General features: G+C 37.0%; 1 protein-coding gene across 1 annotated transcript; it reads left to right on the top strand.

The window, feature by feature from the left end:
- Window positions 1-26: 26 nt before the first annotated feature.
- snx19a (sorting nexin 19a) lies at window positions 27-27,598 on the top strand. Its single transcript, XM_056456934.1, has 11 exons — window positions 27-1,576; window positions 1,682-1,820; window positions 2,617-2,717; window positions 2,820-2,936; window positions 3,033-3,121; window positions 3,219-3,312; window positions 5,048-5,192; window positions 5,692-5,815; window positions 25,899-26,083; window positions 26,276-26,363; window positions 27,211-27,598. Exons 1-11 carry the CDS (start codon window positions 47-49, stop codon window positions 27,338-27,340), a joined length of 2,742 nt encoding a protein of 913 aa, XP_056312909.1. The 5' UTR covers window positions 27-46; the 3' UTR covers window positions 27,341-27,598.

Below are 27,598 nucleotides of genomic sequence, written 5' to 3'. Positions count from 1 at the left end.
TATTTATTTATTTGAAAGTTCACCCCTTTCAGAGACTTGTGACAAAATGCCTGGTGTCGCCACTCCAAATCCACGGAGTCTCTTTGAGTTACTGGGGCAGAGAGGCATTCTTGGAGTTGTAGTTCTGATAACTTGGTTAGTTCTGTTCCATCTCCTGGTGAATGTGTGGTTGCTGTGCATCTTCACCAGTCTGTTGGTAGTGCTGGGTGGATGGCTGGGATCTCGTGTGGCTTTGGATGCCAACAGCCTCCTTCATTTGGAGCACTTTCTGCCATTGGGTGAGTCTCCGCAAGTTCACACTGCATCAGAGAGCGAACAAAGGCTGGACTGGGAGATTCAGAGTGCTGTTGACAAGGCTGTGCGGGACTTTGTGTCATCCTGGTACTGCAGTTCTGTTTCTAAAGGAGGAGAAGAGTTCATACAGGAGGTGAGGGATGCTATGCTGGAGGCAGCCGGTGAACTGAAGAGAAGGGCAAGGCAGGTGGACCAGAGAGCACTGGCACAGAGGGTTCTTGAGCTTCTCGGATGCCATCTACAGAGCTTCAGCCAAGCCAAGGAACTCCAGCGCACACTTCAAGATGAGCCTGATCAATCAGGTTCAAAGCTTTGGAGGTTGTATTGTAAGACTGATTTGCCTCACCCTGCTCTGATCAGCCAATCTAGCCAGCTCTGCTACTCCAGAGCACTGGTAGATCTTCTAATGCACATTCTTATTCCCAAATCTCATTTGGAAACGCGAACAGGCTGCTACATGGTTGGTGAGCTTCTCACAATTAATGTTCTTCTGCCTCTTGTGGCAAGAACTTCTAATCCAGATTGGTTAAACCAGACCATTGTAGATGTGTTCACCCAATCCAAAAACAAAGAAGAACCACTTGACCCACAGGAAACAACTGAATCTGATCTAGATGAATCCTATAGCAGTTTCTGGGACTGCGATTCCCCGATTACTTTTGACTGTCCTGAAAGCTCCAGCATGCAGACGGCTTGGTCTGCATCCACAGCCCCTCTGCATGAATCCTCAGAAACAAGTTTTCAGAGTCAGTGGTCTTCTGATGAAAATGTGCAAGCAAGCAGAAGCTCCAGCATACTTTTTCCAGAAAGAATAGCCCAAAATGCAGCTGAACTGCTCAGATCTCCCTATCGCACGAGCCGCCTCTATAGACACACTGACTGCGACCTGGAATCACCATCTTCAGATGAGAGGAGAATGTCTAATGAGTCTTTGAAGCAAACAGACACAGATTCTGAGAATTTCTGCGATTGCATCTCACCTTCAGACTTTTGTGGTCTGGTATGTCTGGAAGAAGACACGTTAGGTCTTTTGGGGAAGTGTTTTAAGCAAAACATGATCATTTCAGAGCCAGAATGTACAGCAGAAGAGTCTCCAATGCAAATGCTGACTCACACATCAAACTCCATTCCCAGAAGCCTTGGTCTGGATTCATTAGTTTTTGAAAATTTGGAAAATCTAGACAGACCAGTGGCTATTAAAAACTTGCAAATCACTGGGACCATCACTGCCAAAGAGCAAAGAAGCAGCAGCACTCATCCGTATACTCTTTACACTGTAAAGGTAAGATTCTCATGCATGCTGTACATGAAACACATCATGTTAAATACAGGTAGATGTTGAGTGTTTTAGTGTTGGCTCATTGTGTTTTGTATTATGTGTTTGTAGTATGAAACTGGTGGAGATTCAGAGAGTTCGACCTCTGATCAGCCTGTCCCATGTCATATGGTGAACCGGCGCTATAGTGAGTTCCTCAATCTGCAGACCCGATTGGAAGAGAGGACAGACCTAAAGAAAGCCATCAAAAGTAACACAAACATTCATTCATTCATTTTCTTTTTTGGCTTAATCCCTTTATTAATCTGGGGTCGCCACAGCGAAATGAACCGCCAACTTATCCAGCATATGTTTTACGCAGCGGATGCCCTTCCAGCTGCAACCCATCACTGGGAAACACATACACTTCCATTCACACACATACACCACAGACAATTTAGCTTAGCCAATTCACCTATACCGCATGTCTCTGGACTTGTGGAGGAAACCAGAGCACCCGGAGGAAACCCACATGAACACGGGGAGATGTGCGCCACCGTGCTGCCCAATATAAACATGTTTATATTATTAGTATAAAAGATAAATACATATTATATGAACAGCAGATGCATTTAATAATCAAAAGTAGCAATAAAGACATATAAACTGTTACAAAAAAAACAACAACTTGAAATGCTATTCTTTTAAATTTCTGTTTATTTAATAATCTTGAATACTGGAGTAATACTGAAGTAATGGCTGCTGAAGTCAGCTTCGCAATTGCAGAAATAATTTAAAATGTAAAAAAAAAAAAAATTGTATTTTATTAGCCTTACATATTTATGATCTTTGACAGACCAAACACCCAACCCAAACATTTGATCAGCAACAGTTGTACTAAAAGTGCATTTTAGCTTATTGGGGTAGTACCATGCAGTCTCAAACCCTTTGAACTTGCAGGACTTGCTAAAGTAAACATTATACTATTGTCATAACTAAACATGTTAGCATTTTAGGTGCACCATCTTGAGTTTGATCCATATAAAAAATTTGTGCTCACATTTAAGATGTCAAAGGCCCAAAGAAACTCTTCCCAGACCTTCCTTTCAGCAACCCAGACTCAGACAAAGTGGAAGCCAGGAGAAGCCAACTGGAATCATTCCTCAGGGTGAGAGATTTCCCTTCTCTAATAAAACTTTTAGCAAATAAAATGTGACTTTTATGCGAAACCCTGGAATCTCCCACACACCTTCTTTTTCCATTCCTTCAGAAACTGTGCACCATCCCAGAGGCAGCAAACAGCGAAGAGGTGCAGGAGTTCCTTGCCCTCAACACAGATGCCACAGCATCTTTCCAAAAGAAGCCGTCAGGTTCTCGCATAGACAAGGTCATAAAATATTTTTTGAATCTGTTTAGTGTTCTGAAAATATATCTTTATTTTAACTTTTCTGTCTTCTGAAAATATATTTCCCATTAAAAAAAGATGGTGGAGAACATAGTGGACACTTTGAAGACGGCATTTCCTCGCTCAGAGCCCCAGAGCCCCACAGAGGAAGGAGACCTACAAAGAAAGTGAGACAACACGAGATGTAGATAACATAAGTGAAGCTTAAATTTAACATCTTATCCTTTTACATTTTACAAACTAAACTGTTCTTTCATATTTCAGGCCCCGTCTGAGATTCTCCAGTAAAATAGCTCCTACTCTTAATGTCCCAAGCCTGCAACCTAATGTGACATACTCAGTCAGTGAACGCTGCACAGTGAGTCCTTCATAAGATTCAAAGCCACACTAATAGTTGAGTACAATCTGTCCAGCCAACCTGCACATAATCATTCATTTTCTTTTCGGCTTAGTCCCTTTATTAATCAGGGATCGCCACAGCGGAATGAACTGCCAACTTATTCAGTACTCGGAAACACCCATACACTCTTGCATTCACACACATACATTACGGCCAATTTAGCTTATTCAGTTCACCTATAGCACGTGTATTTGGACTGTGGGGGAAATCGGAGCACCCAGAGGAAACTCACATGAACACGGGGAGAACATGCAAACTCCACACAGAAATGCCACTTGGCCTAGCCGGGACTTGAAACAGCGACCTTGCTGTGAAGTGACAGCGCTAACCACTGAGCCACTGTGCCGCTACATGCAATTTTGTATGTGTTTAATGATACTATGAATGCTAACATTGTGGCTGTTATAGTCATTCAGGGCTTTATAGATGATGAACTTCATGAAGTGTTTTCATGAAGAGAAAGTCATGATAATGGGTAAAGGATTTTTGGGTTTTGCTACAGAACTATACTTGATCAAAGAATACAAGTTAAGATTTAGTTTACCTCAACGATAAAGGCGTAGTTCACCCAAAAATTTAAAAAGAATCATTTATTACTTTTCTCTTGTTCAAAATCTATTTGAGTTGAACCAGAGACCTTCTTGCATTGAGGAGATAGTGCTACCCACTGCGCCACCTTGACGCCCTGCACATAATCAAATATAAGTAATATCACAATATTATTGGTTAATTGTGTTCCAACATAGCCTAATAAATTAGACTCATTGCTACTTATGGAATGGAAATGAAAATTGATTTTTAAATCCGAATAATGGTAAAAAAATTTTGCCAACTTTGTTAATGGTTACAGAGGAAAACTGCAAGATGCATCATACACTAAGAGCATTTTAAAGTCATTTTGAATACAACAAATATTTACCCTGTTACTAGGAGACACACAACATACATGATGTATTCTAAAATTGGCTCAAAATATCAACAACATGTTTGATATACTAAGACTGGAGGGAATCACAAGACATGTCTGTAATTATCATTAAACCACATGAACTTTAACTGGCCAATATCTGATCACTATAGCTCTGATATTCAGCACTGACAGCAAACTGAGTGAAGCTGCGGTCACACTGCATTTTTTTTCCCCATAGACTTCCATACATACATACATATGCACGCGAATGTGTCAGACCGAAAACGCAGGGTCATGCGGCAAGTTTCGCAGTTCGCTGCTTTGGAAAGTTCAAGCATGGTAACCTTTGACCTGTGAAATCGTTTTACATGACTGCGTGACATAATACGTCTTATGAATGACTTATTGACTCATAAATGAATCAGCCTCTTTAAACAAATCAAGGCCTCTAACTGTTTTCATTAAAACAGGCACCTCAGTTGCATAGACTGCTTGCGTTTAGAATGCTTAAATATACATTTTTCAAGGGATTCACGAAATAAAAAATGGAATTAGTTTTAAATAAATATTACAACTGTCCTAATTAATAAAAAATGTAATCCTAACGTTTTTTAAAAATTATTTTACCTTGTTTGATAGGATAAATACAATTGAAGTCAGAATTATTAGCCCCCCTTTGAATAATTTTTAAGTCTTTTTTAAATATTTCCCAATATAATTCAGGGGGATTATTGGATTTGCTGTACGTTGATGGTAGCTGCTCTTTTCATCTTTTATTTATAGGTTCTTCGTGGGTTCTCGCTGTCAGATCTGGAAGGGTTTGTGGAGGAACAGGAGAAGCAGGTGGACGGAGGTGTCAGGAGTCATTTTGCAGGAGGAAGACACGTGAGAGAGCAGAGACCTGTTGAAAAGAGAGGACGAGGAGCAGGTAAATCAACTAAATCCAGAGCATCTTGTTAAAATTATGTAGGATAAAATGTCTATAAACTTTTGGTCTCAAACTCAATTCCTGGATGGTTGCAGCTCTGCACAGTTTTGCTCCAACCATATCAAATACAGCTGATCCAAATAATCGCGGTGTTCAAATAGTCATGAACACCTTCATTACTTGGATCAGCTGTGTTCGATCAGGGCTGGAGCAGAACTGCAGAGCTGTGGTCCTCCAGGAATTGAGTTTGAGACCAAAAGTTTATTGACATTTTAGTTTGAGACCTATGCTTTAACTTAAAATATAGCTTATGTTTGAGATTCATGAATGTTGTAGACCCAGTCAAACAGGAGATGGCAGTATAGTGTTGATGAAATGCATACTGATTAAGGACTAGTTGTAGCTTTAATTAATATTATATGAGAGATCAAAGCATGTATCTAACATTACACTGACAGTTTTTGATGTTTCCAATGTTTGTGCGTTTGTGATGGTGCAGACACGGCTTTGGCAGACATCGCTTTGAACATATTGTGTTTGCTGATGAAGGACCAGTGGAGCTGGCTGTGTACGGAAAACATCCAAAAAACCATCAGGCTGCTCTTTGGCACTTTTATTGAAAGGTGAGGTACCTGATTTAGTTATGAGTGGGTAAATATAATGTCTTCTTTTTAAGTTATTTCATTTATATATAGACAGACACAATGATCTAAATAACAATTAACCAGCAGTATTTTACTGTTTAGACAAAGGGATAGTTCACCCAAAAATTTAAATTCGCTCATCATTTACTCCCACTGTGGGCCGAAGGAAAGTATACCAAACGATATTACATTAAATTTGCCATGGGTAATTTATTTCATAAGATTTAAAAGTAAACAGAAAACATTATTTTAAATTGTATTAACTAATGCTGTATCACTTTTTAAATGAGAACTTCTTGCAATAAAAATAAACAGTGACATTTATAACACAGTGGAGTTCAATGCTGAATACACTAGTCAAGCAGAATCTACCTTTGACTTGATTTACTCACCAAAGTCTCTGCATTGTCGGGTAACTGTATGTACATTTAAACAAAATCTGATTAATTTACGCCATTTAATTGAAACATTTAATTTTAGTTAGCTTTTAACAATAAAACAAACAAAGGGTTACATTAATTGACAATCTTGAAACATTCCCATCATTCTCCCTCTCTTTTCAGATGGGATGGTGGGCCAAATCAAAGGTTACCATGGGCCAACTTTGGCCCGCGGGCCCTAGTTTGGGCATCACTGCTTGAAATGTGCAGTACTGTCAAAAAATAATACGTTTGTTATACATTTTATGACCGTTTTCTTCTAACATTCGGGCACAATACAAGATATTTTCATAAATTTTATTTTTGTAAAAATCTACTGTTAATACACATAATTTCAATCAAAAACAATCCTGGTTTTTGATCACATAATCAGCAAATGTATATTATGTTTGGTATGGTGGTGACTAAAAGGGTGATCTTGATGGATTGGAAGTCCACTTTACCACCTAATTTTAATAAATGGCTGACTGAAATAGTTGCCTCTCTTAAGCTTGAAAGAATTCGTTTTGCTAGGGCAGATGCTTCTAAAAAGTTAGAAAATATCTGGGGCCTTTTCCTTGTGTATGTTTTTAAGAGTTGAAAGTAGGGCTCTTATGATTCATGGACAATTTTGCTCTTACTTTTTACTTTTTGAGTCTGATCAAGTAAAACTTAATGGTGTATATTATTTACTCTCTATTGTGCATGTTTGGATGGACTGGTGCATGTTTTTTTTCATTTATTTATTATTTTTAAAATGCCAAATTTTTTTAATTACTTATTATTTAATTTTTTTATTAATTTACTTATTTAATTATTTCTGTATATTTTCATTTTCATTTGTGTAAAAAGTATTATAGATTGTATAAATGTTTTTTGTTCTGCTTTCTACTCATGAAAAACTTTGATAAATATAACAAATATATATACAGTTGCAGTCAGAATAATTAGCCCCCCTATTTATTTCTCCCCAATTTCTGTTTAAAGGAGAGTAGTATTTTCAAGACATTTCTAAACAAAATAGTTTTAATAACTCATTTCTAATAACTGATTTCTTTTATCTTTGTCATGATGACAGTAAATAATATTTGACTAGATATTTTTCAAGACACTTCTATACAGCTTAAAGTGACATTCAAAGGTTTAACTAGGTTAATTAGGTTAACTAGGCAGGTTAGGGTAATTAGCCAAGTTATTGTATAACAATGGTTTGTTCTGTAGACTATCGAAAAAACAATATAGCTTAAAGGGCTAATGTATTTGACCTTAAAATGGGTTTTAAAAAATAAAAAAATGCTTTTACTCTAGCCGAAATAAAACAAATAAGACTTTCTTCAGAAGAAAAAATATTATCAGACATACTGTGAAATTTCCTTGAGCTGTCAAACATCATTTGGGAAATGATGAAAAAAATAATTAAAAAAATAATTCAAAGAGGGGCTAATAATTGTGATTGCAACGTCAAATAAAAAAGAAACAATCCTGGTTTTAAATTCAGCTGAACTTACATCTAAAATAAAAAACAAAGTTAAAATTACAGTAGTTACCCAAGATACAGAAACACATTGTAAATTTGTCCCTTTAAACAGGTCATTGTTTCTTTTCAGTATGTGCTTTTGCAAAATCAAGCCATAAAATTGTGTACTAGCTAAACTAGACCTTACATTATGCAGTATTTTCTTTTTTTAATTTTTGAAATTATTTGAAGAACATAAGGCCTTTTCAGGCTAAACGCTATTTTACACAGCCCTAACTGATCAATGAAAAACAAAAACCTTCAAGAACAGAAAGTTCATGGTCAAAGTTTGAAAATATAAATCACAAAAATTAGCATTTAATTGTACCAAAGAAAAACATTCTGCTTCCAGACAGGTTGTTAATGGTTGTCATTCATTCCTTTGCTTAAATCAGACTTTCGAAGTGGAAAATAATTCTTAGAAGCAAGAAAAGCATTTTTTTTTGTTCATGCGCTGCCTTTAGCCAATTAGAAGTGCAGTAAGGTGATTGGACTGGTTGATAACTGGCCAGCGAGCAATTCAACAAGATTGCATCTGGTTCATGAGCCTTGCGTCATTTGTGTGGGCCAGACATATGTAAGCTGTCATAAGATGTTAGAGAAGTGATGGCGAAAAAATAGCAGCACGTTGTGAAAAGACCTCATAGGCCACGCTGTCTGGTTCGCCGTATGGCCCCAAAATTAATGAGTCCTTAACTTTAATGATCGTTATTTATTGTAGATAAGGCAACAATGTCAACACCCTGCAAGCTGTCTGATGAACATTAGCAGGTCTACACGTGCTTAGAAAAATACACAAGTGATTCAGTGATGCTTTGATAAATGGGAGTGACTTTAAAATAGGCTTCAATGGAGTGAGAATAGATGAGCAAATTGCCTGAGACTGTAACACTGCCAGCTGATAATCCGTATTATCTGATCACCTCTTGATGGCTTTGTTACTCCAACAGGAAGAATCATAACAATATGTGTGGGTGTGTTCACACTTCCTGTGAGCTTATGACTTCCTCTTGAGGATTACAGCATTTTTACAGCATATGCTGTCACTTCCCCAGAGTATCTCACTCTTCGTGCCAGTGCTAATATTTGTCGCACGCACAGTGAAATGTCAGTGCTTTCAGCAGGTATGTGTTTTTCACTACAACTTTAGCTATAATGGATCACAATGGCATTTTGTTTATTTCACACAGAGTACTCGGTGAAATGTTGTTTATTGGTTTAATAATCAGAGTAAAGTTCTAATCTAGAATATATCAAATGTCATTTCCTTCGACTTAGTCTCAATTTCAGAGGTCGCCAGAGCGGAATGAACAGCCAACTATTCCACATGTGTTTTACACAGTAGATACCCAGTATTGAGGAACACCCATATACACGCACTTACACACTAGGGACAATTTACTTCATCCAATTCACCTATAACGCATGTCTTTGTACTGTGGGGGAAACTGGAGCACCCAGAGGAAACCCACGGCAACACAGGGAGAACATGCAAACTCCACACAGAAATGCCAACTGGCCCAGCTGGGACTCGAACCAATGACCTTCTTGCTGTGAGGTGACGGTGTTAACCACAAAGCCACCATGCCGCTAAATGCAAATTTGTATGTGTTTAATGATGCTATGAATGCTGACGTTGTTGCTTTTAAGAGTCATTCAGGGCTTTATAGATGATGCACACAAGTGTTTGCATACAGAGAAAGTCATGATATTGAGAAAAAGATTTTTGGGTTTTGCTACAGAACTTCACGTGATCAAAGAAGGCAAGGCAAGTTTATTTATATAGCACATTTCATACACAGTGGCTATTCAAAGTGCTTTACATAAACAGGAATAAAAGAAACAAGTATAAGAGAAATAAAAACAAATAATAAAAATGGTAAAAAAAAAATTATAATAAAAAATAAAATAAATACGCATAAAAGCAGATAAAATGTGTTATAAAACAATTAAAAAGAAGAGAAAAACATAATAGTGCGATCTGTCGGACGTAGCACAGTGCTCATTCAGTAAAGGCACAGCTAAACAGATGTGTTTTCAGTCTTGATTTGAATGTACCTAATGTTGGAGCACATCTGATCATTTCTGGAAGCTGATTCCAGCAGCGAGGATAGAATACAAGTTAAGATAGAGTTTACCTCAACATTAAAGGGATAGTTCACCCAAAACTAAAAAAAAAAGAATCTTAACTTGTTCAAAACCTATTTGAGTTTCTTTCTTCTATTGAACACAAAAGAAGATATTTTGAAAAATGCTGGTTGCTTTGATTTCCATAGTGATTTTCTGGAATTTTCCAGAAATCAGCATTCTTTAAAATATCTTTTTTTGTGTTCGACAGAAGAAAGAAACTCATAAAAGTTTAAAACCACATTAGGGAGAGCAAGTGATGAGGTAAAAAATTTTTTGGGGTGAACTATCCCTTTATCCTCATGTCATGATTTACAGACCCTCATGTCGTTCCCAATCCATAAGAAATTCTGAACACAAAAGAAGATTTTTTTTATTAAATCTGAAGGCTTTCTGTTCATTCACGAAAGTCAGTTCACCCAAAACACCCAAAACCGCTTTGAAGTGTTTGTAAAGATACACTCACCGGCCACTTTGTAAGGTACACCTGGTCCAACTGCTCATTAACACAAATTTCTAATCAGCCAATCAGATGACAGCAACTCAATGCATTTAGGCATGTAGACATGGCCAAGTTGATCTGCTGCAGTTCAAACCAAGCCTCAGAATGGGGAAGAAAGGTGATTTAAATGACTTTGAACCTGGCATGGTTGTTGGTGTCAGATGGGCTGGTCTGAGTATTTCAGAAACTGCTGATCTATGGGATTTTCACACACAATCATCTCTAGGATTTACAGAGAATGGTCAGAAAAAGAGAAAATATCCTGTGAGTGGCAGTTCTGTGGGCACAAATGCCTTGTTAATGCAAGAGGTCAGAGATGCCAGCCTGGCAGCTGATAGAAAGGCAACAGTAACTCAAATAACCACTTGTTACAACCGAGGTATGCAGAAGAGCATCTCTGAATGCACAACACGTTTTATAACATGAAGTATTATAGACTATGTCTGTAGCCCACATAGCAAAGCATAGTGATTGTAATGTAAAGGTAAATGTAAGAAAAATGGATCTGCCAAATGCATTAACAAAGATGTAATAATCTCAAACAGAAGTAGAGGATACTAAAATCATTTTTTAGATGCAAATTGGCTAACCTTTTCTTGCTTTGCATTTAAAAGCCATATATATACTCATATTTTAATACTTCATTAAATAAGCAACCCATTTGTCTTCAGTTCTACTTCAGAAGGCCTTCTCTGGTCATTTTGAGCATGTGTTTCTTGCATTGCTGTATTTAGAATTGGGATAAAGTTAGGATTTTGGCCTCGCCCTTATTAAAATGCCACACACAGAAGCCAAACTTGTTTTTCTAGAAAGGTTATATTAGGATGGGCCTTATGTCTGCTAAGTGATGTGACAGTTGATGCTTAGCTTGCCTGTATGACATCACCAGAACAGGACAGGTGTTAATTAGAGGGGCTAAAATCAGCATCTTCTGTCAGCTGAATCCAAAGCTATTTTCTAAGCATGACATCTTCTTAACTATTCCTTGTGCAATTACTTTGGCATGTTTTTTTCCATCCAAGTGGGGGAATTCACGTGTTTTGGGGTCAGTACAATAAATTGTTCTAAGTATAATTAGAATTACTGCAGTTTTAAAGGAATATTTTTTTGGTTTTAATTGACGTGCACAGAATGTTCTTGTGTTGGATTTGAAGTGTTTAGATGCTGGATTTTAAATATGTGAATATGTCCTCAGAGATTTTCTCAGATTTCTTGAGTGGATATTGAGTAATTCAGTGTTTGGAGCATGAGGTCATGGCTCAGTCTAAAGACCTCTGTGTTCTTTTAGGATTTTGATGCAACCGGTGGTCTTCACATTCATGCACACATTGATATACTGACACAATTCGAATTTATACAGTGTCCTGATTTCTGTTTGCTTGTGTGTGTGTGTGTGTGTGTGTGTGTGTACACTACCTGACAAAAGTCTTGTCATCGATCCTAGTTGTAAGAGCAACAAATAATAACTTGACTTCTAGTTAATAATTTGGAAAAGTGGCAGAAGACCTATTTGAACCTGCATGAACCCAAGATTGTCACAGAAATCAGTCAAGTTTGGTGAAGGAAAAATCATGGTTTGGGGTTACATTCAGTATTAAGGCGTGTGAGATCTGCAGAGTGGATGGCAACATCAACAGCCTAAGGTATCAAGACATTTGTGCTTCCCATTTCATTACAAACCATAGGAGAGGGCAACTTCAGCAGGATAGCGCTCCTTCTCATACTTCAGCCTCCACATCAAAGTTCCTGAAAGCAAAGAAGATCAAGGTGTTCCAGGACTGGCCAGCCCAGTCACCAGACATGAACATTATTGAGCATGTCTGGGGTAAGATGAAGGAGGAGGCATTGAAGATGAATCCAAAGAGTCTCGATGAACTCAGGGAGTCCAGCAAGAACACTTTCTTTGTCATTCCAGATGACTTTATTATTACGTTATTTGAGTCATTGCAGAGATGTATGGATTCAGTCCTCCCAGCTCATGGGAGTCATACACAATAATAATTATTTTTCCACTGCACCACAACTTTATATTCTATACTGTACATTATTTCAGTTAATTGACAAGACTTTTGTCTCAGCAAAGTCAGACTTTACTGTACTAATTAAATAATTAAAAATCAAGGCAGGATCATATTTTATTTTGGTAAAATAAGTGTAATCGAGAGGCCTTTGCCTTTCATATTTCATATTTGTATCAAATGATCAACTAGAAGTCAAGTTATTATTTGTTGTTCCTAACACTTGGATAGGCAACCTTTGTCAGGTAGTGTATGTGTATACAGTACATAAAAATATATATTTATGCCACACTTCCCAATGATCATTATGAGTGAGATGCTGATTTAGTAACTGAATGCAACTGTGAAACTGCACGTAATGTATGGTCATGATTCAGTGACAAGAATCAGTTCATGGGAGTCATTTGTTTCAGAAATTGACTATGCTGGTCAAGCTTTATGTCTCCAAAAAGAACGAGTCATATGGTTTTCAGTCAAGTCATATATTGCATTCAGGCTATATGTTGTTGAATCAGTGAAAATAATAGATTCATGGGTCATTTGCTTCAGAAATGCAATTACTTTAGTTAAGCTGTATGTAGTTGATTCACTCACTAATATGACTCTTTTTTTCAGGGATTACTTTTTTCAGGGATAAGGCTACATTGCTCACGCTGTATGTGTTTGATTCAGAATAATTGATTTTAGGTTGCCCTTTTTAATCTGGCAGGGGGCAAAGATTTAAAATGAACCCTTGTGGCTAAGTCTGGCTTATTTACAGTTTTTACTGTTGATTAATGAGCATTGCCCATTTTATCAAAAACCTAAAAGCAAATATGTTCTTGATTCAATAAAAATAAGTTATTTGTTTCATAAATTGTGCTACGCTGGTCATGTTGTATGTTCTGTATTCTCTAAAAAGAACCGGTTCATAGGAGTCATTTGTTTTGGGATTCAGAATACACTTGTGTGTTTGAGTCTCTGAAAATAATCAATTCATAATTGTCAAATCTACATAAAAGGATGAATCTTGATATTGACTTACTATTCCATAACATTCAGTATAGAAATCAAATTCATATTCACAACCTGGCAACAGTATTTTTTTAAAGGGGAGCAGCAGCTTTAAATGGAAAACATTATATAACAATGCATTCCAGAATTAACACAGTTCCTCAGAGCTGCGGGGTATTCTTTCCGTTTTAGCCACCGTGTAAAATTATGGCCTGTAATCGGCATTTATTTTAATTTATATTAAGCTCTTTCCACAAAGTGCAAAATTCCTACATTTATTATTTATAAAATGTACTAGGTGTCCTATCATAGAGCTTTTCTACAGGATGTGTGAGGCCCTCGTGTCTTCAATCACTCCCAACTCCATCTGGTAAACATTCGACTGTCAAGTACAAACATTCGGCACAGTATGTCGTTGGGACCTGGAGTTCCGGAAATTTATAATAATATGGAAACAGGCAACAAATATCAATCCCTAGTAACCTTCTCTCTTCATTCTGCCTCATTGAAAGCCAAGACAATGTTGGACAGACATATGGTAAGACTTGTCTTCATACCAATAGTCATTTTAGGACCTTTTTCCGTGAGAGAAGTTGACTTCAAAAGTGTGACTGGATTTAGATAAGTCATAGAGCCAGGGAGAAAGCTAGAGCAAGATCCTCTTGGGTTTGTTCTTCATATTTGCATCTTGGCCTTGTCAAACTGGCATAAGTGTTTTATATATCCACACTTTAGACAAGCTCATAGTACAGTCTGTTCATATGTCTGCTTTGCACATATATATATATATATATATATATATATATATATATATATATATATATATATATATATATATATATATATATATATATATATATATATATATATATATATATATATATATATATATATACATATACATATACATATACATGTACATGTATATGTATATGTGTGTGTGTATATGTGTGAGAAGACCATTTTTACCTTTTGCCAGTAATGTGTTTGTTTAGTTTGGCCAAGCATTTTCAAGCTGTTAGCGAGTGTGTCTTATCTGTCTGGTTTCACACTGAATCACTGGTCCCTCAACAGCTATTTGTTCAAGTGGATCAGCTTGCCGCAGGATAATCATGAAAGCTTTCTGCTTGCTGTTCCAGATTTGGGGAGTTTCTGTGGTGCTTAGCTGGAGCAGAGTCTGGGAACTTATGGCTCTCTGTGGTTCAAAGCATGTATTGGCATAGCTAGAGATGGAACATCTTCAAACAGGGTTATTATGTAATGGTCTTGGTCCATTTGCCTCCTTCTGTGTGCTCAATGTGTGTGGCGTGCCTTGGCTTCATGCTTTGCACATGCACTGTTGATGAATACTGATGCACAACAAGCCATTGGTCATAGTCTCCTTTTGCCTCTTGAGTGGGTTGCTGGAATTATAGAATATTACAAACACGCATGCTTTATTTATTTATTTTTTAATGTAAAACAAGGCATTAAATTAAATGTAATTTGCATACTAATGTGCACCATTTTTTGTTTATTGTATAAATAGTGTAAGTAATATGTTCACACTGAAAATGCCTAAAAAGAAGAAGTGCAGTTGAAGTGTGGAATAATTCCCTCTATGTGGAGGGAATTTCAGACTATACACTGTAAACTAATACACTGTAAACTGTAAAAATTGTCAACTTTATTATTATAATTTTTTTTTACAAATTTAAGTAGATTGAACGTAAAACAATTAAGTTGTCTTAAAAACTGAAGAGTTGTGTTGTTTCAGCTCATTTTAGAGGTGCAGTATGTAAGTTTGACACTCAGTGGTTGAACTAGGTATTGCACTCCTGGATCAAAACACATTTTCACTCGGCTCCTTCTCTATGAGTGCAGGCAAGAGGCAAGCACAGGTTGCCAGATTGATGTGAGTGTGCCTGACTATCGAGCCTAAAGGCAGATTTAGGGCTGATTTACACTGTTTTCTAACTAAAAGCAATGGCAGTTGATAGAAGAAATATTTTTCATAATAAAAAGGAAGTTTTTGTTCTTTCCAACACCAAATGGCTTTAATTTCTCACAGGTGAACGACGATCACCTCAGGTACACTTTGTGCTTTATTCAGTGTTAAATGCTAATAATGTGAGTTTGAATGCCATTTTATGTAACATTTATTGCCATACTACTGAAAGCAACAGCAGATAGCAGCAGATCTTGAAATAAAATAAACCGTTTGAAAGTTTGCAGTGTAGTATTCTGTGCTTCTGAATGGCTGCATTTAAATTTCTAATGTGTTTCTTTCGTTGCAAACAGCCAAATTGCTTATCACTGCAAATCGTGTCACGTAACTTGTTGTTAAGACACAGGGTTACAATGTAACATGCTCACCTAATGTTTACGTTCGTAACATTTATATTAATTCCTAATTAATAACCACTTTATGTGGAACTCTGAATCTGCGTCTCATTTCGGAGGCTGTTACGGATGCTTTGAGAGCCTTCCTGACTGAATGAATCAAATACGCTGTTTCCCATGAAGGTAACTCAGGGTGCTGAAATATAATTGGCTAAACTGGCAGTTGGTGGGTTAAAGGAACCAAACCAAAGGCAGCCGTTCTGGCACGTAACACACATTTTCAAAGTAGAATAACTGACTTTAGCATTGTTTTTCAAACAAGAATATTCACTTAACATGTTTTTAAAATATTTGTGAACATGTTATGGTATTTTTATGCTTTAGAGTCAAAAACCTACATACACACCTTTAAAATATAGTTTGAACAAACAGCAAACCTAATTTTTTGAGTGTATTTAATGACAAAACAACATTTTAAATGTTATATATTATATATGTTATATATTATATGATTGAGTACATAAGGACATATGAGAAGTGCATGTGTGGATAGTGTATAGTATGACAGTTAGGACACAGCTAGGTTCTTTGTTTTCATGGTTATGTGAAGAATTTGAAATTACCACGGAACCTTTTCTTTAGAGTGAAAAAAAAAATACTGGGTTCTCCACAATCCCTCATGTTGTCCCAACATGAGTTGATTAAGTCAACTTAATCATTTTTACAAATTTAGTTAGATTGAACATAAATCAATTAAGTTGTCCCAAACTTAAGAATTGTGTTGTTTCAACCTTTTTTAAATAAGTAGTTTGAACAAACAGCAAAAGTATTTTTTGAGTATTGAGGTAAAAATGCAATTTAAATTTTTCACAGTAAGAAAAAGTTCCAAGAACTATTCCATTAAAGATTTCGACGAACCCAAAAATATATATGTACAACATCACTGCACACAAATCACCTTTTTTAAATTCTAATTTAATTTATTAAGTATTCACCTGCATCTTGTGCAATCAATATTAAGCTAACATTCCGGTGATTTGCCACTATCTAACAAACAACTGAACTACAGAACCCACCTACTTTTTACTTTATTTATTTTTCAGTGGTCAGCTTCTCTCAGACAGTATTTTACAAACCGGAAGAAAAAAAATTCTGTCACTTTCATTGCATGCCATCTTACCAGGGCTCAGTGATGAGGTTCTTTGAACTTCAATAGTTATTTAATAAGAAATAATAGATATTGCATACGTTCTGTGAACATTAAGACATTTCGTTGGCAAACCTTTTGGTATTAATTGTATGTTTTAAGCTTATGTATCAAACAAACATGAGATCTGTTTGTAATACAAAGTCTTTTCTCAATAGGATGCAGTTACATGCTCAATAAAAAGATGAGTTTTGGCCTGTTTTATTCCATTTATTTAGTCAGCAGTTCTGCTTTCCAGGTGGGGTTGTGAAGATCATTCCACTACCAAGCAACAGTGAATGCAGATGTTCCAGAAAGTCATTTCGTACATCTCTGTGATTGTACCATGCGGCTCCAATAACTTACAAACCGCAGACTTCTGGAAGTGATGTAGGCTCATAAGAGCAAGTGATGGTAGGAACAAGCAGTGCCCATGGCTGTTCTGTATGCAGGTGTTGTTGTCTTCAGCTTGATACAAGCTGCAAACCTTAGCCAGTGCAGAGGGATAAAGGGCTTGTTGAAGACTGAATTATGATTTTTATTCCTTCCAGTGAGACTATACAATATGTCACACTTTCTCATAGCATACAATTGTGTGTTCTTTGTATCATCCAATTTTGCTATATTTCACATATTTGACTTTTTATCCAGTGTACCACCCTGATTGGTGAAGTTGTGTACTGTCAACCAAACTTCCATGTGTTTTGGAGAACACAATGTGCAGCTTACCAGCGTGCAAACAAAAACACACATAAGTCACGCTTTTGCACTTGTGAACATTAGTACCATCATGTAATACACACCAGATAAACAACACGCTCCAGTCTTTTGTCAGCAGGACGCTGCTGTCTGAGAATAAAATGTCTCACTGTAAATGCAAACCAAACGTGGCCTCGAGAATGTTCTTGCTGTGTGCACTGACATGAAATGCATTAGCCCTGTTGATTTAAGTGCTGACTAGATCCTGTTTCATCTGGTCACTGGATTTGGAGATGCCCATTAAATGTGGTGGCATAAACACCACAGTGGGTTGTATATTTCTGCAGCAGACCTCATGTCACCACAAGAGCATCTTGGCTGGACTCATTTGTGTCTGTGTGTGCGGAAATCTTCTGTTCTGATGTTCTGTTTTGATGTTGCATCATGCCAATTAATTACAACTTATTCTGAGAACTACACCATGTGCATTTCCAGCAGTACAAGTCATAGATATATAGTTGTGAAGATGAAATCTGACTGTATTTGGTGCTGAACTGGAGGTCACTTTGTGAACAATTTGCATTCAAAGAAATCTTATTTTTGTCATTATGACAAGCTTTCTTCACTTAATAGCATTAGACCACTGTTGGCTGACCTTTGCAAGCAGAGGCTTTCCAGATTTTCTGGAAATAATTTTGAACAGATGGAGATGACTTACTGCATGAATTCAGTTGTACAGTAACTGTAAAACCCTGGTCAGATGAGCAGGTCCCAGAGGAGCTAGATATAAGTAAATGAAGGTCATTTTGTGGTCTGATGCTGTTCATTTTGCAAACAGCACAGATGTCAATAAACAAAACACAAAAACTACTCTTTAAAACTACATTAGAGCATACCACAAGGGGGCAGCACACACAACTGAGGTTTGTGTCTTAAAGGGATAGTTCACCCAAAAAGGAAATTCTGTTATCGTTGACTTGTTCAAACCAGTTTGAATATTTTGGTTTTGTTAAGCACAAAAGAAGATATTTTGAAGAATGTTGGTAAGCGGTAACCATCGACTTCCATGATATTTGTTGTCATTCTATGAATGTCAGTGGTTACTGGTTTACAACTTTCTTCAAAGTATCTTATTTTGTGTTCAACAAAAAAGGTCTGGAACAAGACAGAATTTTCCTTCTTGGGTGAACAATTCCTTAGCAACTTATCAAGTCAGAGTACCTACTATTTCCTTTGTCAGCAAAGATGTAATTAGTGTTTGGCATTCTTTAGACTGCTGTCTGTATGTTTTTGTCAGACATCTGACGTTTTGTTAAATGATCTGAAATCCAACTGATTCAGTCTGCCAAGTAACTGAATCAGATTAGATCAGTGGCTCATTCAGCTGTCTTTACTGTTCAGTCGAATGATAATTTAAAGCACACAATAGACTATAACACAACAGAACTTCACGTGGAGAGGTCTATGGTGAACCACATGTGGTTTTCATATACTTGTGCCTTTTATGTGTAAGATGATATATTCTGAAGTGAAGTTAACTCAAAATTTACTACAAGTTAATTCTATTTGTTTGAAAAGAGTTTTGAACTCAGCGTTGAAGGTAACGAGTTAATTAAATACCTCATTACTTCAACTTAAATGGAGTAAGTTCACAGTACTCATATAGATTAGTTTTTGAACTCAAATGGTTTGTAGCAATCGGTTTCCTCAAATGGTTAGAGTTGCCTTAACTTATTGGGTTTTACAGTACGCAGTTGGTTTGAGTTCTTTAGATTAGATTAGATTAGATTAGATTCAACTTTATTGTCATTACACATGTACAAGTATAAGGCAACGAAATGCAGTTTAGGTCTAACCAGCAGTGCAATAGCAGCAAGTGCAGGATACTGCTGGTTAGACCTAAACTGCATTTCGTTGCCCTGTACTTGTACTGTACATGTGTAATGACAATAAAGTTGAATCTAATCTAATCTAAAGAACTCAAACCAACTGAGTACTGTTCTCTTCATTTATTGGGTTTTACAGTGTTAAAATCAAATAATTAAACTAATTTATGATAAAAGAACTAAATAAAACGATATAATTTTAATACAATTTAAAATACATTTTCTTTGATGAACAGCAGGTTCAATGTTTACTGTATTTTTGATCAAGCATCCTTACTGAAACATTCATCTTAAGCCGAAACTATTAACGTGAATAGCCGCATGTGTTAGTACTTTACTTGTTCTTTTTGTTTGAATGAATTAAAAATGACTGTGACTTGAAAGAGTTAAATTTCAGGATTTTTAAATGTGTTTTGAAGCAACTGGTTTGGACAGACCTTCTCCTTTGAACCTGCTTGTTTCTGTTTAATCTGTTCACTTTCCCTATTTCCTTATATGCACATACATACTGTAGACATGAACACACACACAGATTGTTAGATAAAAACCTGTCTATCAAAAGCTCACATTTGATCATTTTTCTATTTATACTTGTACTAGAACATATTGTTGTATAACCCAACACTTTGATGGTTTTTATGTTACCTGAACTAATGTCTTGCCATATTTTCTTTTATGTCTTGGCAGAAGACTGTCTGATGAGAATCAAAATCAATAAACTATTCCTCTGTATGTGAGGGGAGCTTGGGATAAAGACCATTTTGTGGGAATAAGAGAAAGTAAAGCAGAAAGTCATATTTCACAGCAAAAGTCTAGTACATTTTTCATTGTGTAACAATATTTGGACGATCATCATTTGGAGCTGTTAGGTGTCTAACTGAGGTTGTCACCTTCTCAAGATCTGTTCTGTAGTGTGATTCAGTGCAGAAACTCTACACTGTTCATAGTCCACAATCTCATTTAATATTTAAAAATGAACAGCCGTTACTATAATTTAATTCACCATCTTTCATTCAGGACAGAAAATTTTCCTGTATTCAAGTGTTGGTAGAGCATAATTGTGTTATTCGAAACTGAGAATTACGGAATTGTGCTGCTCGAATACTGTAAAACTCTTCTGTACTCAAATGTAATTCTGTTTCATTTTATCTAAGGGTTGTTTTGCATGGGAAAAAATATGTTAAAAGATATTCACACTTATCTTAGAAAATGATTAAGTTCATTGCATGATGCATGCTACGCCGGTTGGCAATTTCACATTGTAAAAGAAACACTACACTACCTGACAAGTTTCAGGAACAACAAATAATTACTTGAATTCTAGTTGATCATTTGGTATCAGAAGTGGCTTATATGAAAGGCAAATGCCTCTAGATTATGCTTATTTTACCAAAATAAAATATGATCATGTCTTGAATTTTAATTATTTAATTAGAAAAAAATTGGAAAAAAATTAATATTGTGAATGACTCCCATGAGCTTGGAGGACTGTATCCATACATCTCTGCAATGACTCAAGCTACTTATTAATAAAGTCATCTGAAATGGCAAAGTAAGAGTTCTTGCTGGACTCCCAGAGTTCAACATGATTAAAAAGATCCAAAGAATTCATCTTCAGTGTCTCCTCCTCCATCTTACCCCAGACATGCTCAATAATGTTCATGTCTGGTGACTGGGCTGGCCAGTCCTGGAGCACCTTGACATTCTTTGCTTTCAGGAACTTTGATGTGGAGGCTGAAGTATGAGAAGGAGCACAGTCCTGCTGAAGAATTTGCCCTGTCCTGTGGTTTGTAATGTAATGGGCAGCACAAATGTCTTGATACCTCAGGTCGTTGATGTTGCCATCCACTCTGCAGATCTCTCGCACGCCCCCATACTGAATGTAACCCCACACCATCATTTTTCCTTCACCAAATTTGATTGATTTCTATGAGAATATTGGGTCCATGGGGGTTCCAAAGGGTCTTCTGCAGTATTTGTGATGATTGGGATTTAGTTCAACAGATGATTAATTTGAAAAAAACAACCTTCTGCCACTTTTCCAAATGATCAACTAGAAGTCAAGGTATTATTTGTTGCTCTTACAACTGAGATTGAGGACAAGACTTTTATCAGGGAGTGCATGTACTAGTGTTTATAGCCTTGGATTCTGCTATTGTTGTGTTGTTGCCAACCACAAGCCTATTGACTGAACATGTGACTCCCATTTCCATGAAAAAAAATAAAAAATCACAATTTTGTTTGTTACCTGGGGCTATAGTGCTGAAATTGTTGATGCTTATCGATTTTAATGGAGTTGTTCAGTGCTTATGCTAAATAGATTGTCAGTTGCACTTTATTTTAGAGTATATATATCGTATATCTTTGGACTGTGGGGGAAACCGGAGCACCCGGAGGAAACCCACGCGAAATGGGGAGAACATGCAAACTCCACACAAAAATTCCAACTGGCCCAGCCAGTACTCAAACCAGCAACCTTCATGTTGTGGAATGACAGTTCTAACCACCGTGCCGCTCTTCACAACATTATTTTTTGTTTAATTTTCTTTTTTGTAAATCACATACACTTTGTAACCTTTAATCACAATGATTCCTCTCCCTATTCAGACTTTGCTTTTCTAACTGTGTGTTTACTGGTGTGAGGATGGGACAATTTGTCACTCAAATGAGATTAACCATTGGCAAACCTCAACCGTTCCAAAATTTTCCCATGAACCAAATTTAGCTCTGCACTGCTTTTTTTACTTAAACTTTTTAAAAACTCTGATGTCACAACAGGTGAGAAATGACTGTCAAAACCACAGGATTATGAGTCATTAAAAAGTTTGAACAAGTACAAAAAAAAAAACTTTGAATGAATTGTGACTGAATTGTGTCCTTATATTTTATCCTTTTGTTGTATGTGTTTTAACCTTTTGTTGTATGTGTGATAATGTGTTTTTTGATTTTAGGTTGCCTAAAATTGGCAGGGGGCAACAAATGAAAACTAGCCCTTGTGGCTAACTCTGACTTATTTACAGTTTTACTGTTGATTAATGAGCATTGTCCCTGTTAAATACATTTCTGATCAAAATAATACAGTAGGCACACAACTAAACTAAAAGTTCTATGTACAAAATACAACAAAAATAGACTTATTTTTTATGCTTTTTACTCTTGCTCAATTTTATAACCTGCCATGATACTCTTAAAATAGAAAAATATTTCTTAAAAGAACTAATCAGTAAACAAATTTTAAAAGAACTGGTATATCTTATTGTAAAGAATCTTTTTTCTCTGTAAAGAACGTTTTGTGCAATGAACAGGTACTATTGATTACTAGTGTTACTAGTGGTACTAGTGCTCTTTGATTGTCAACATGTACATTAGGCAATTTTTCCAGAAACCACAAAATTCAGTACAATAGTGTAGAGGCTGTCAACAAATATAATGCAACAACATTCATTCATTCATTTTCCTTCGGCTAAGTTCCTTTATTCATCAGGGGTCGCCACAGTGGAATGAACCGCCAACTTATCCAGCATTTTACATAGCGGATGCCCTTCCATCTGCAACCCAGTACTGGGAAACAGCCATACACACTCATACATTATGGCCAATTTAGTTTATTTAATTCATCTATAGCGCATGTGTTTGGACTGTGGGAGAACAAGCAAACTCCACACAGAAACGAACGAACCAGCGACCTTCTTGTTGTGAGGCGACAGTGCTAACCACTAAGCCACCGTGTTGCCCAATGCAACAACATGATAAAGACAATTAAAAATAAATAAAGAATGAATGTTTTTTGTTTTCTCATATTTGTCTCAAAGGTTTTTGGTAGTTTGAACATTGATTACAACTACTGTGCAGAATGCCTGTATGTTTAGTCTGGGTCTGTGCATGCACATTGTCTCAGTATGTCTTTTTTTGGCAGTGACCACTACAAAATCTTTCAAGGAATGTGTATCAGTCAAATTTAGCTTGAAGTTGAAGTATGTTTATGCGTGTGTGTCTCCGTGTTTTTGTGTAGAGGAAACACACATCATGCTGGCCGCTATTCCTGGAGAGGAGGCACGAGACCCTGGAGACCAGTTTAGCTCCTCGCTGTCAGTCACTCAGATAACATGCAAAGAGCTCCGAGAACATGTGCACAGCACGGCAGAGAAGTGGAAAAATAAACAGTTATGTTCAGCCAGCTGTTAGCAGAACACTGGCCTCTCCTGACCTGCTGCTTTTGAGCTGCTCTCATGCACTTGAGGAGTTTATTGTGCTTCCTTTGCCTCATTTTGGAGTCTGTAGATCTGTTATAGTGGTGAAGTTTGGTGTGCGCAATATTAGCCTTGAGTTTGCAAAGAAAGTAACAGATAGGGGTAAAGATAGAGGGCGATGACAAGGCCCAGCTGGAGTGGCAAGGAATAGGTTGTGGTCCAGTGCAGTGGAGATTCAAGACACATATATCACATTTTCAGACAGGAGGAGTCGAGGTGCTGAAGTCTGTAAAGACTTTGACTTGAGCTGCATGTCATTGCATAACTGAGTTTTAAAAAAAACTTGTGTCTGTACTAGGACTTAGTTTTGACGTAAGTTTCCTATTATATTGTAATTTAGAAGCTCAATTTCTACATATTTTAGTGTATTTAAGGTAAAACTGTCATTTTTTTCAGGAATCAGAATGCAGTTTGTTTTTGATTCACACAAAAAAAACTTTTCGGGAATCGGTCTACACAACTTGTTTCTCATTGACAAAAAAGACCTGACACAGAATGGTGGAAAGAGTACTGAAAAATCACACTTGGGTAAAAGTACTATTACTTGCCCAAAAATGTAGTGCAACTAGAGTAAATGTATCTGTTGTAAATATTACAATACTCAAAGCATGAGTTAAAATACTTTTCAAAAGTACTCAAGAGAAGTGAGTATTACACTGTAAAAAGCTGATGCAGTTACATCTAATTTGTGGATGTGTGTAAACGTAACATTCTGTAGTGCATTTAGTTATTGGCCAGCAGGCACACAATGCCATAAGACGTTAATATTAAGCTAGATTTAGATTTTGATGTCAGGTGACCAAAATTCAATGTCTAGCCAGCGTCCGAGGACAATGTTATTTGGATTTCCAATAGTGACGTCAAATGACGTTGATATTTGGTTGATTTTAGATTGTGTTAAAAAGTTACCAAAATCCAACGTCGAGCCAACATCTTAAACCAACGTCTTATTGACATCAAATACTGACCTTTATTCATCAGGTATGGCAACCAAAATCCAACATCTGATAGACGCCACAGTGGTAATACCCACACAACGTTAAGCTGTAACATCATAAGACATTGGTATTTGGTTGATTTTAGTTAGGACGTTGGACATTGACGTCGGCCTGACGTTGAGTTCTGACGTCAACCCTATTTTCATTTCTAAAGAAATTGCAACATCTCCACGACATTGGGGTACAACGTCAATCTGACATCATGTTGATGTCTTGTGCCTGCTGGGTGATTAAGGCCATTTTGGTCATCATACAGTAAACATCCGTCTTCTTCTCATCAGTGAAATGCATCTAAACAGTCTCTGGGTCAACGTGTGTAAAGATTTTGGATATATTCTTGGACACTTAATGCTTACAAACAGTTTACTTCATTTATAAAGCACCCATGTCTTGAGGTAGTTCATTATGATGCAATTTACCTTCTGTGTGCGATTTGATTAGACAGGAATCACAGGACTGAAGAAAAAATAGTGACTAATTTATTTCTAGAATCAGCTAATGCTATATGTATTTGATTCTTTACAAAAACATAGTAGATAGGCATCATTTATTTATGAATTGGGCTACTCTAGTCATGCTGTATTTCCTTGATTCATAAAAAAGAAAACGGCAACATGGTGGAGCAATGGGTAGTGCTGTCGCTTCACAGCAAGAAGGTCACTGGTTCGAGCCCTGGCTGGGTCAGTTGGCTTTTCTGTGTGGAGTTTGCATGTTCTCCTCCTGTTGGCATGGGTTTCCTCCAGGTGCTCCGGTTTCCTTCACAGTCCAAAGACTTGCGGTACATGTGAATTGAATAAGCTAAATTGGCCGTAGTGTATATGTGTGGGTGTGAATGCAAGAGTGTATGGGTGTTTCCCAGTGATGGGTTGTGGCTGGAAAGACATCCGCTGCGTAAAACACATGCTGGATAAGTTGGCGGTTCATTCCGCTGTGGCGACCCCTGATTAATAAAGGGAATAAGCCAAAAAGAAAATGAGTGAATGAATGAATTGACCTCCCTGGACTGTAAACAAACAGTGTCAGCTCACATCAATAAATAAAAAAGAACACATTGTAATTATATACAGATGAGGGTGCAGGACCTTTACTTAACTTTTTATAGATAAATCATATCTACATTTTTTTTATGTTTTTGCATTGTCTCAGGTGGTTAGATGTAGGCATAGCCCACCTGACCAGTGCCCCATGCTGGGTGATCTACCTGCGGGTTCTCCAGGACGCGGTGTGGCCTGGTGGTGAACTGCCTGCGGTGCCACGTCCCGAGAGGAGCTCAGAGCAGAGAGAGAAGACCAGACTCCAGTGCTTGCAGTGCCTCATGCAGCTGTTCCCAGGTCAGTTCAAACTGCAACATTAGAGCAGCCTCAGAATTAATGAGCTGGACTGTCTTCAGACACATTTGACAGTAATCACATCCACCAATGTGAACTTAGAAATTGATGTGGTGCGTGTTTTCATATTAATGTGGAAAATGCAAGAATCTCATAATGACACACAGTTGTGTCTATGTTTTTTGTGAATTTTAGAGTTAATTACAGACATGCTTGGCTCTGAGAAATGCAGGCTGGTGTGGAAGCATGTACTGGAGTCTCTACAGGATCCAAGTATAAACAGGTATAATAATTTCAATTCACTAATTTAACAGTAAAAACAATATCTAATGTTTATAGTGCCTCTATTATGCTTTTTATCAATAATTTCAGTTATTTTCTGCACAAAGCTGTGTAAGTTTGTAACGAATCAGCATAATGCCAGCCACCAGTTTTTATCTGGCTGTCTGAGAACAATGTCTGCATATACCCTCAATCATTGTAGTTGTATGTGAGGCCTGGAAGAATTTGGTTTATGTTGTGCACATAAACCAAACTGGGTGGGTGGGGGATTCGGTCGGTTGGTCAGTCTGTCGACAGTGGCCTCTGGTGGATTTATGTGAGAACAGCAGGCTCGAATGGCACTCGCGAGAGAAATTTGAGATCTGAAAAAGCGTACACAGCGGCCTCTGATGAATTCGCCAAAACAAAAACTGCAAAAAAATTTACCTCCTGAGACATATTTGCCACTTTCCAGAAATGTATATAGGGCTACGTTTTCAGAATGAACCTGGGTTGCCCGTAGGGTGAGGACAGCCACAAATTGTTACCATAAAAACGCCTTCATTGATGTTATTCATATTGCTGTGTTTAAAATGTCTGAAATTCATATATGGTAATGAAATTTGGTTTTCAACATCAACTATAAACAGTTGCACCAATCACAACAACCAAAATTGGCCATCTGACCAATCGGAGAAGAGTAGACTCTCAGAAAGTAAGGTTTTATAGAGATTGCATCTTTGAACTCACAGATATATAAATATAAATTGTGTCCTAAATCAGCTGTATATAATTGCATGTATATAATTATATGTATATAATTGCACGTTAACAACTAAAATGTGTGTTGTTTGTATGGGGCTGTGCAGGCACTTGGTCTACTGTATCTTTGACTTGCTTCTGGAGTTCCTCGTTCCAGAATTTTCAGACGAGTTGTTCCAGAGGTTTTTACTTCAGAGTCTCCCAGGGGATGTCGAGAGAAAACCATCATCTGCCTGAGGACACTATGTTTCTTTCCTCCCTTTTTCTGAATGCAGTGTTTTTCGGATGAGCACATTTTAATGAGTGTGTGTGTGTTTTTTTAGTCTGTCTTATCAGTTTGACTGGCCACTTTTGTTTTACAATCTGAATTTGACTCACAGTCGGTTTCATATGGTTTATAGACTGTTAAATAAATCTTTTTCTTGTTATTTGTTATTCATGGGTGTTTTTACCATTTCAGATTCCATTATGGGATCTCTGCTCTGACAATGTTTG

The sequence above is a fragment of the Danio aesculapii genome, chromosome 5 (assembly GCF_903798145.1).
Source record: "Danio aesculapii chromosome 5, fDanAes4.1, whole genome shotgun sequence".
In the NCBI taxonomy this organism is placed as follows: Eukaryota; Metazoa; Chordata; class Actinopteri; order Cypriniformes; family Danionidae; genus Danio; species Danio aesculapii.
The sequence above is the reverse complement of the archived record's forward strand: the minus strand, read 5'-3'. Positions and strand labels throughout refer to the sequence as shown.

Coding starts and splice junctions, on each gene's coding strand:
- snx19a (XM_056456934.1), top strand. CDS start 47: ATGCCTGGTGTCGCCACTCCAAATCCACGGAGTCTCTTTGAGTTACTG. Junction 2,718..2,819: donor AACTGGAATCATTCCTCAGG/GTGAGAGATTTC, acceptor CCATTCCTTCAG/AAACTGTGCACCATCCCAGA. Junction 3,313..5,047: donor CAGTCAGTGAACGCTGCACA/GTGAGTCCTTCA, acceptor TTTTATTTATAG/GTTCTTCGTGGGTTCTCGCT.